The following is an 11,938-nucleotide window of genomic DNA, read 5'->3' on the forward strand; positions in this document are numbered from 1 at the left end:
GCGTAATAACATTTATAATGTATCAGAAATTTAGTTTTTTGTTTAACATTTACGAAATGGGTCGCTATACGATTCGCCCAACTCTGAATGGGCTGAACAACTCTTGGTTGAAGATGAGCATTTTTACCGAAAAATCATCTTTTCTGTTGAAGCTCATTTTCACCTCGGTGGCTATGTGAACAAGCAGAATTGTCGTATTTGGGGATTAGAGAATCCGTACGTCGTCATGGAGAAGCCGATGCATCCACAATGAGTGACTGTTTGATGTGGTTTTTGATCCGGCGGCATCATTGGGCCATTTTTCTTCAAAAATGAGCAAGGAGCTGCCATCACTGTCAATGACGAGCGCTACCGTGCCATGCTAAACAAATTCTTGCTTCCCAAATTTGAAGAGGAGGAGACAGACATTTGGTTTCAACAGGGTGGCGCACCTTGCCACATAGCCAACGCTACAATCGATCTTTTGCACTGTCTTCGAAAATCGCGTAATCAGCCGAAATGCTGATGTCAATTGGCCGCCTCTGCGATTTGACTCCGCTGGATTTTTTATGGGGAATCGTCAAGGATGAGTGTTACGCTAACCAGCCAGAAACGATTCAAGAATTAAAACATGAAATCAAAGTTGCCATCGATGAAATACGCGCTCATACAGTGGAAAATGTACTGAAAAATTGGGTTGATAGAATGGGATATTGTGCAGCCAGCCGTGGAAGTCTTTTGAATGAAATTGTATTTCGTGTTTAATGGCAATGTACTACTTTTTCAATAAAGCCATCAACTTTGAAAAATATTCATGCGTTTTTTTTAGAGCCAAATTAAATTCAAAATTTTAAATGGCCTATCCTGTACATATACACATACATACATACGCACATACATAAGTTATATATAAAACATAAGTTTTACAGAAATGTGTTTCAGACAAAAATTGTAGCGTTTAAAAAGATCTATTTAATAATCTTATCAATTTAACCTTAATGCTGCCAATGTCATGTCAAAGTTTGGTACATCGACTTTTTTAAATGGATGCCATATTTTTTATTCCAGAATCTAATATATATAATTTAATAAATATATATAATTTCTTTACAGCTCAAGAGATGATGTCCACCACAATAAGTACGACACAAATGCGTAGCAATTCATTCACTCTGACGGGAAATACACAAATCACGCAAATTATGTCGATGATAGGAACGTCCTGTATGACCGATTGGTTGTCAATACCATGCGCCACAAATCTTGATCGATTACCATCGACATCAATGACATGCGTCGATCGATTGTGTGGTGGTACCTTCAACTCGGAAACCCTGAACTTGAATGGCTCGTCTGTTATTAGTGAGTCTGTTATTATTTTTATTGTGACGCTATCATTCTTCTCTTTCTCTCTCTCCCTCTCTTTCTCTCTCTTTCTCTCTTTCTCTCTCTCTCTCTCTCTCTCTCTCTCTCTCTCTCTCTCTTTCCTCCCCCTTCTCTCTCGCTCTCTGTCTCTTGATGAGTAATCGCACTGATGTGTTTCTTTGCTGCTTTGTATTTTGAAACTTTTTACTGCTGTTCGCTGCCCTTCTAGGGCACTTCTTCTTTTTCCAGACCACTAATCAGAGGCTGCAATTCTTGACACCATGCATTCGACATAAGTACAATCGCCAATACATAACTGAGTTCTATTCAACTTTTCAAAACTGTGATGGGCAGAAATTTCTCTGGCATATTGAACTAGTGATGCCATTTCAGAGATTAATGCCATAAGTCGACCTAGTCATACACATGCGACGCGCCGTGCGACCGGTAATCACATACGCAAGCATGAACCTATGTCCATGTGCGCACGAGTTTCAAGCGTCTTCGGCTAGCTTCGTTCGTGCATTCGGACGCGTTACGAGCGAACGAAACAGCGTTTCTCGGGATTGTGAAACGACTAAAAATGTTTCTTGAGCGTATCGAGGGGCATGGAGATATTTTAGATAACATGTAATTTTTAATAAATTATAGTAATCAGTAATCTTCGCCATGTCGACTGATACCGCCTCGCAGCTCGAATTGAAGCCGTGGAGCGCAAGAACCTCAACTCTGCTATTTTGGAATCGTACCCCTCGATAACCAGTGCGCTCTTGCAAACAATGTTGCTTTGTCTCTCAATATCAGCATGTTGCCAGGTAATATTGTAAAATGTTTGTCTCGAAAAAAGGCGCCCCCGTCTTCTAATCGTTTTTCTAAACGGTTTTCTTTTTCGGCGATTCGTGATCGATGGATAGACACGAAATACCGAGGGTGCCCTCGATGAGTCAGAGATTTTCTTGCATATCGATGTAAACGAGAGACTTCTTGCCGCCATGAGATTCACTTTCCGAGAGACTCGACGTGTGATGAGGGGAGGACGTTTGTGTGCGGCCTGGGTCCGAAACGGATTGATCTTTGCTAATCATTCTTCCACTTCTCCAATCTGCCTGCGCAATTGTGAACGTTTTGAGTCCATCGCCGCCGGAGCTCTTCAACTCCCGACCCTACGGGACTTCTTTGCGACTAAGCTCCCAATCGAGACTTTACGCACATCGAATGTGCTCCCAGCAATGGCACACTTTCCCAATGGTAATCTCGCCGAACAAGGTCCTCACATATCACAATGGCCTTCTGATTTCGTGTCCGAGCGTGGGGCCATTTCTAAGCGCAACAGAATAAATGACGCTCGTCTCCTGGCGTTTCTGCTACCTCTATGTATCTGCTACCTCTATGTATCATCCATGTACTGTCAGTCCCTTCTTTCCCTTCATTGAATTCTTTATCTACTTCTCTGGCAGTGATTTTGATCTGATAGCATTATCAGAGATCTAGTTAAAGTTACATATCCCTACTAGTTAATCTGCCAGTTTTCATTTTATCAGGCTCGATCGTGAAGGGAAGGGAAGGATGGAGACATTGACATTTACGTGCACAGTTCAAAATCCTTGCTTCTTCGCCTAAACGTTTCTGCACTCAGCTCAAATATCTGCTATTTAATATCTCGGTATCTAACAAGCCTTTCCTGTTTGTTTTATTGTATCGTCTTCTCAAGCTAAACACTTTTCTTTTTTTTCAAACAGACTTCGAGAGACTCCTCCCTTTTTTCTCAATGGCGATCATCATGGACGATCTTTATGCGAACCTCAATCGCACAATCTGCGGTGCAGACGTATTACTTAATTTTTGCATTAGCAATCACCTATTCATCGTCCCTTTTAACAGTATTCACCACACGTTCTCCTTTCACTTTTGGATTAACTGCTTCGTCAGTAATCAATTTCTATTCCTGTTCTATAATCACTCTCTCTCCTGCCTCTCCATGCACGATCTCATCGAAGTCACGCTCAACATTTGCATTTCCTTTTTGATATTTCTGTTTTTGAGACTACTTTCAATTTAACATTGATAACTTTCATAACTCTCATTGCTCTCGATGATCCTCTCTCTATTCTTCTTCTTTCATCGAGGAGAGAGTTTCTCTTCGCAATTTGTACTTAATGTACACCTGTCACCTTCACACTTTGCTATCTTTTTGAATTAAGAAGCTCTCTGCTCCTTGACTCAACAAGTTCATTTGTTGTATTTTCTGATAGTAAGAAGAGCATATCGCTCTTGTCCTACCTCTTCGCCTTACTTTTTGCACTGTCCGTAATCAGATAAAGAAGCTTATTGACAACGCTAAAAGTCGTCACTTATTGATCCGGCTTGGGTTCCATTACCGGCTCTGCGCGCTTCTAGTCCAAGCTCCGTTCTCGCTAAACCAAAATCAACTTAATCAAATGATTTTTCTCTTGACCAGTTGAAGTATTGTAAATTCATTATGCTGATAATCTTCAAATCTACTTGTATTTTTCCCTTGGCGATTTTGGGGCTGTTTGGTAGACTGAAAGATGATATCGCGGCGATAAAGTTTTGAGCGTTCAGAAACGGTCTCAGGCTAAACGTCGGAAAAACCAAGACCATACTATTAGGAAGCGTTAGATATATAAACTGTATTGACTATTCTTGTGACATCAAATTTGAACTCTATGGCTCGCCTATCGAGTTTGTTAATCACATAACCGATCTTGGCGTGACCTTAATCAATATCCTGTCATAGACAGAAATGTCAGTATAGTTTCCAATAAAATGAATAGAGACTGAAACACTACAGGAACAGTCTCTAGACCACTGAGAATCTGATTCCTGCCTCATCTTCTCCATTTTTTGTTACAGTGCCCCGATTTTCTCGGACTTATCAACAGAAGCTTCGACTAAGGTGACTGATGAACGATTTATCTTCGATTTGCGCAGGGATAATCATGTTTTTCATTTATACAATTCGCTGGCTCTCTACCGATGATTGAAAAGCTTTTATTTCGTGCTGTCTTACATACTCAATTCAGCGCTTCGATTTCTCCTTACATCGCTTCTTCGTCCCTATTCCAATCCGCGTATACCTTCGTATTCCTTCACTTTCAACTTAGCCATTCCCTCTTGCAGGACATGTACATATCAGCATTCCTTCCTTAGCGCTGGAGCGTTGATGTGAAATTCAGGGCATCATCATCGCTGTGCAAATTCAAGAGTACAAGAGTACTTTTCTACGATCTGCGACAACATAGCGTAGACTAACACGTCTCTCGCAAAATTCTTTATAATTTTTTTATCCCGCTATTTTTTTTTTAAACAAATTTTTTCTTCTCTCTACATGTAAAATATAATTTGTATTTACTAATTCACAATCTCTTGTTATATTTCTATGCTGAAATACTCTATACATTCAAATTTTCTCAAATACTTTTCTCTGAACTCTGTCGATGTAAAACAACTCTTACTCACAGTAACTTTAATCTATATATGTCAACTATTGATTACCGATTCAGATCAAAACTGATTCAATTCCATTCTCTGTACAACAGTACAGAGAAGTATAAGTAGTAAGTTAAACAGTGTTTAATTCTGCTCTTAGAAAGCATGTCGTAGAGTAGCAATAAATGCTTTTCTTTCTCTCCTCTCCCCCCGCTCACGTGAGTATACATTAACATGTCTCTTTGTTGCTCAATTTCTTATGTCATTTTCTGCCGTTTGTTGTCCCTCAGAGCCTTCTATTTCTAGATTTCTGTTAAGGACTATTTCACTTGACTCCCTTCATCACTCATTGCTCCCTTCATCGTGAGTATCATTTTTGATTTTTTGGAGTATTATTGTTTTTTTTTGGTTCTGCCTCTTGGAATCTCTGTAGATCGCTAACTGCTGTCGTCAGATCGCGCACGCACTTACAGCCATATATTGGCAATATTTACATCTATTGTCATCTGCTGTCAACGACCCGCTTTTGGCTGTATGAATATTGGTGAGTTTGTTGCCGTACTAATCGAAATCTTCTCATCGCTTCGCTGTCTATTCGCTATACTCTTACGATGATACTTTCCTGCGGATACTAGAAGAGCCGCTATGATTGCAGAGAGGTCCAAGGACCTCGCAGATCGAAGTATACTTCTGCTATTTCTCAGATTCCCTGATGCCGACAATACTTTTCTGACCGAATCAAATACTCTCAGGGGAGTCATCTCTACACTTTTGCTCAAACATCGAAAAACGTAGCTACAAAATTTAACATCTATCAAAGCAGCTATCTATTCTCGAGGCCATTGAACGCTACGCTGCTCCTTGAATAATTTCGCCGTTAAATCAGATACGTTAGCTTCTACTGTATTACAGGAGCTTAAGAATGAGCAATGTAAACTCGATTATCGTATTAAGGAACAAACTTCTGGTTCGAATTTGGAGAATTACGTATTGAAGCTTAGCTTGAGGCTCTCGAGCGGGCGAAGCTTAGTTCTGAGCTCATTCTGTTTGGGGTAAAGGTACTCCTCAAAAAATTCAAAAGCAATCGCTTGCTTCTACACTAAATGTCTAGGTCTTTTCAGATGATATCTTTGATTGCTTCCATATTTTGTTCAGAGGCTATCGTCCTCAGTCATTAGTTGTTTATCCTCCTGCGAGATCCGTAATCATTGGATTGATGGGAAGCAAGGATCCTCTCGAGGGACCGGAAGTCTCGACATTGCTAGCTGGCTCAAAAATCAATATTAACGAAAGACTGTCTACTCCCACGCGACAGATCTTTAGTGAAGCGAGATGCGGAAAGATTATACATTATGGATGGATCACAACGGCTTTATCTATGTAAAACGTCATTCCACTACCTCGTCGAATCGTCTGCATCATCGAACCATCTTGTGGCCACTGCGGGCGCTCCGTAGCCAAGTTTCAGTCAGCTGTACAATGCCCCACATCACCTGTAGGGTATGAACCCAACTGCGATGCCTGCCAATGGCTCTTCTCAGCACCTACAGACTTTTCATTTTCTTTAAACATCACAATTATTGCTTCCGATATTACAGACAAACGGCTATTCAAATCAACGTCCTCTAAAAAACGTAACACCGGACTTGCCATTTCCAAGCAGTCTCTTGAAAGAAATGTTTGATGCTCATTGCCACTACCTTGTCCGAATCCCGTAGACCTGCGACGGTTTAAGACTCATATTCCGGACAGTTTTGTCAATTTATCGGATTACCAATTTATTGGACATGATAGAATGAAAAAGGGGGAGGAGGCATTGGCTTATATCTACGTAATGGTATTGTGGCAAAAATCCTTGTTTATACTGCGCTCAGCCGGAATATATGTTGCTCGGTAGCTAATTGTTAACTTTTTCTGTTTGCTGTAGTTTGTGTTTACCGCCCCACCTCCCCTCCTCCTTTCCTAAGCTTGAACATCTTTCTTTGCTGTAAGCTGATTTTGATATTCTCTTATTTCCTGTAACCATTGACTTTAATACAAATCTTGTTCTCGATATAGACTTCTTGCTTGATTTTTGTTCAAGTAATCACCTCTTTCTAATTATTTTTAAAAACATCTATTATGCCTCCTCTTCACATTTTCAGATAGATCACTGCTTCATTAGCGAACGATCATTATTGTTATTAATATAAAATATCAATATAAAAATAAAGAGCTTTAAATAATAATCATTTACAGGATATAAAGCCAATACTTGCTTTTACAGTACTGCTCGCAGTACTTGTTGCGTAAAAGTATTTTATATATCCTTAAAAAAATTACATGAATTTGATATTCAAATCGATTTCCTTAAAATCTTGACATGTTTCGGCTACTTGTTCGAGTTCTCTTCAAAAATATAAATCAAATTACAGATGAAACTCTTCTCAAAATAGAACATTTTTTGATAAGTTGTTTCTAGAATCATTATAGCTGCTCATAACGGTTGGAAGACCATGTAGAGAATCTGAATAAGCTGATGAAAATTATAGCAGTTCTTTTCCTTTCAAATATTTAGCAGATCAAATACTTATTCTGATAAAAACTTATCGACAGTTTTCAATCGATCGAACATAATGGACATATACAATAAAAAGACTTCAAGTCAGTCAGTGTACAATAAACATATAAAATTAATACAGTAACTACAATAAAATAATGAAAATAATGTCAAAATAATAAAATGTATAATAATAAATTATGTCTATTATGGTATTTAATCAGAGAATAAAAATATTATTGAGAGTACAAATAAGTTTCTGCTATTTGCAAAAGACGGCGCCACTAATAAACTATAGTTAAAATTGTTATATTGTTTGTATGTAAAACGGCATATTGTAAAATTGGACATCCGGCAACACCATAATCTTGAAATATTAGCGAGTTTGTATCAGCATCATATATTTTTTTTGTACGAAAATGTCGAATTTTGAACCGAATAAGCGGGAACTTTTGATTTACTTCTTTAATTTGAAGAAATCAGCTGAGGCTCATAGATTGCTTGTAGAAGCAATGGCTGCCTTAAGTGAGAGAAGTTGTCGTGAGTGGTTTCAAAAGTTTAAGAACGAATTTGACGTCGAAGACAAAGAACGTAGCGGAAGGCCGAAAGTGTACGAAGACGCGGAATTGGAAGCATTATTGAATGAAGATTCATGCCAAACGCAAAAAGAATTTGCATTTACATTAGGAGTGACTCAACAAACAATTTCATATCGTTTGAAATCATTAGGAATGATTCAAAAGCAAGGGAATTGGGTTCCATATGAACTGAATCCGAGAACGCCGATTTTTCACATGTAAAATGCTGCTTCCCAGGCATAAACGAAAGGGTTTTTTGCATCGTATAGTCACTGATGGTGAAAAATGGATCCACTACGAACCCAAAAAAGAGGAAATCATGGGGACCATCTGGCCATGCTTCAACATCGACAGCCAAGCCGAATATTCATGGAAAAAAACTCATGTTGTGTATTTGGGATCAATTTGGTGTCGTGTATTATGAGTTGCTCAAACCGAACGAGATCATTAGTGGGGCTCTCTACCGAACACAATTGATGAGATTGAGCCGAGGAAAAGGAAAAACGCGCCCACTACTCCAGGCATGACAAAATTATTCTCCTGCATGATAATGCTCGACCACATGTTGCGGCGCCAGTTAAAACCTACTTAGAAACACTCAAATGGGAAGTTCTACCCCACCCGCCATATTCTCCAGACATTGCTCCTTCCAACTTGTTCCGATCGATGACGCATGGCCTGTCTGAGCAGCACTTCACATCATATGAAGATACCAAAAATTGTATCGATGATTGGATAACCTCAAAAGATGAAGCGTTCTTCTGACGCGGTACCACATGCTATCAGAAAGATGGGAAAAAGTAGTGGCTAGCGTAGTAGATGGCCATTACTTTGAATAAAACATTATGTACTATTCTTTCACAATAAATGTTTAATTTTTGATAAAAAGCGGCGGAAACTTATTTGTACTTCCAATTATTATAAATTATATAAAATTATACAATATGTAAAATTATATAAAATTATATATAGTATAAAATATATACTGATTAATTCTTTTTCTACATTTTTTTTATTTATGTCTCAAATTACATTTTAAATTATATTCAGTAATAATAAAAGAAATATTTTTAGCAATAGTTGCTAATACGCTGCGCTGCAACATTACAGCGCAATCTTGCTGAAGGTGAACATTTTTATGATGCTATGACTTTGCAACAAATACATTGCGCAATCTATCTGCAATATTACAATAGTGCAATGAGATATATCTGCAATCATTTTGTAATCTTTCTGTATGAATAAAGATTCAATTTGTGATTCAATTTGTTCAATATTGTTTCAACGTTACAACAACATTAACAATGTAGAAGAATCAATATAGATACAACATTGATAAAACATTGACACTTCAATATTGTAATATTTCAACAATATTCAACATTGCAACATTTCAGCAACATTCTTTCAACGTTTTGTACTGTATGGGTTTAATTTGGTGCTTAATCAGGCATCCTGTTAAAAAGATGTTAATGGAAAAACTGTAAATAAATTTATTGTGAAAAATATTACCTCAGAAAATATTTAAAAATAAAGCTTGAATCATTGTTGTATATTGTATATTGTATATTGTTTTTATTAACGTTTAAATCAGTGCTCGCAAAGATTTGCACATTTCAGGTTGATTCCAGAAAGCAACTCCCATAACCGCTTGAGGTTCGGTGACTGTGCCGCTCTGGTTCAGGAGTGTCCCTATACCAGAAATATACTGGGAGTGCACTTTCCGTCAACTTATTATTGAAACATGTTTTTTATTAAATAATTTATTTCTATTAACATAAAAATTTCTGTTGTTAATTTATTAATTGTTTCTTAATGATATTATATATTTATATCTTATATTATATACTTATACTTATCTTAACGTAGTTTTCTAATACATTACATAATTATGATAACGTACATTTCGACAAGATCTTTTTACATTACCTGTGAGGTATTATTGTAAAATGCGTTTTTTAAAATATGATTTCCCCAGTAAGCCTATTCCACAAAAAGAAGAATCGAAAAGAAGAATTATATAAAAGAAAAATTATATAATACGATATATAAACATATAATACGATATATAATTTTGTTATCAAGCACATTCGAGTATTTGATTCTTCTTTTTGTGGAATAAGTCTACTGGAGAAATCACATTAAAAAAGAAACGCATCTTACAATAATACATGGGTATGAAAAGTTATTGTTGAAATGTACGTTATCATAATTAAATATGTAATGTATTAGAAAACGTTAAGATATAAGTATATCACTAAAGAACAATAACACAAATTAATTAAAAACAACATAGAAAATTTTATGTTAATAGAAATAAATTATTTAATAAAAAACATGTTTCAATAATAATTTGGCGAAAGATACGCTCCCAGTATATTTCTAATAGAGGGACGATTTTTGATCCAGAGCGTCATATGAATGCTCGGCTCGAGTCTTGAGCGAGGGTTCGCTCATCGGAATCAGCCCGAAATGTACAAATCTTTGCGAGCACTGATTTAAACTATAAAAAATATTGCAAAATTACACTTTTTAGACTGATTTTATTTCAACACATATTTTAAATTGATTTTTAAAAAGTAATGGAAAAGTAATGAATATTAACTTTTTATGTATTTATGATAATGAATTACTTTTAAAAATCAGTAATGGTAACTTGATACTATTTTATTCGGTAACGAGTAATTACAATTAATTTGTACTTTTAAAAAGGAACTTTCCATTCCCTATTCTATTTACTCTTCTGAGTCTTTATTAGGCACATATACATGTAATTTAAAGTTGAATATAAATCTTTTTTCTTAATCTTTCAATCTTCTAGTTCTGTAAATTCAGTATTGTTCGTTCACAGATGGTGCATATTATGAAAAGCTATAAAACTTTTGTATTATGAAACCGTCTATGTTCTGTCAACCGACAGAACATAGATCTATGAGTCGAAAAATGTCAGTTTATAAATATAAACTATATTTTTCGATTTAGTATTATATAAAGTAAACTTCATCACTCCTAATTTTGTGTTCATACATCAATCCTATAAAAGGATTTTTTATTCCGTTTTAGTAAATTCGAAGATTTTTATAGCTGTAATGTATCAATAATTTTGTCCCAGCATTCTCTTAATTCCCTTAATTAGTCTGCTACTATAAATCTGGTCTTGAAAGATTTTCAGAATTAGAATTATAAATATTGAAATATCTGTAAATGATGATTTTATATCCCCTTCTTCTTGAATTACTTTTTCAGGCACCGTAAAGCCATTCAGATTAATTTTTCATACGGACAGCATCGAGGGACCCAATGATGTTGGAAATAGAGGCTTCTGTCTTAATTATGTGCAACAACCATGCACGAATAAATTAAGATAAATATCATTTCGATAAGTATAATTAAATGACTAAAGCGTAAGTTTCGGAATTCTAATTTTTATTTCAAAAACTTTGATACATATTTTTTGTTACCATGTCAATATATAAGAATTCGCTTAAAAAGCAACTGATAAATTAATTTAATATGAATGCCGTTATGTGTAAATCAAAAAATACGTGAATCTTTCTCATAAATACAAATAATCGTTTATATTCTTATTATTTACATTTCTACACATTAGAAAGAGCAAATCTGAAAAAACTCACCTTTCCTTTACTTTTAATTATTATTGTGTACGATGTAAAATCAATGATGAAATACATTAATCGATAAAACATTGGAAACGGTAAACATCATTGTCATAGAAATTATTACTACTATGATTAATTGATTAATTATGTAGATTAATAGCCCGTAGAATATTACAATTACAATATTTATAATAGTCACTCTGATTGATGATTGATTAAAGGAGAAAAAGAAATATAATATTCTTAGATCAATGCTATAAGTGTATGTATTTATATATTTCATAAAAGTGGAGTCAATTTTCTTCATCTTACTTTTAAAAAGCAAACTCCATATACAATAGAATAACGAAACGCACTTATACGCGCAATGCGCGCACGTATACATGTATGTATATATATATATATAT

The 11,938-nt window shown here is 35.7% G+C and overlaps 1 protein-coding gene across 1 annotated transcript in view; it reads left to right on the forward strand.

The window, feature by feature from the left end:
* Positions 1 to 11,279, forward strand: part of LOC108693507 — a 35,600-nt gene extending 24,321 nt beyond the window's left edge. Inside the window, exons 6-7 of the mRNA XM_018202486.1 lie at positions 1,093 to 1,341; positions 11,152 to 11,279. Coding sequence (XP_018057975.1) covers positions 1,093 to 1,341; positions 11,152 to 11,279 — 377 coding nt within the window. The remainder of the gene's footprint in view (positions 1 to 1,092; positions 1,342 to 11,151) is intronic.
* The last annotated feature ends 659 nt before the right edge of the window (positions 11,280 to 11,938 follow it).

This window comes from Atta colombica, unplaced genomic scaffold (assembly GCF_001594045.1).
Source record: "Atta colombica isolate Treedump-2 unplaced genomic scaffold, Acol1.0 scaffold90, whole genome shotgun sequence".
NCBI lineage: Eukaryota > Metazoa > Arthropoda > Insecta > Hymenoptera > Formicidae > Atta > Atta colombica.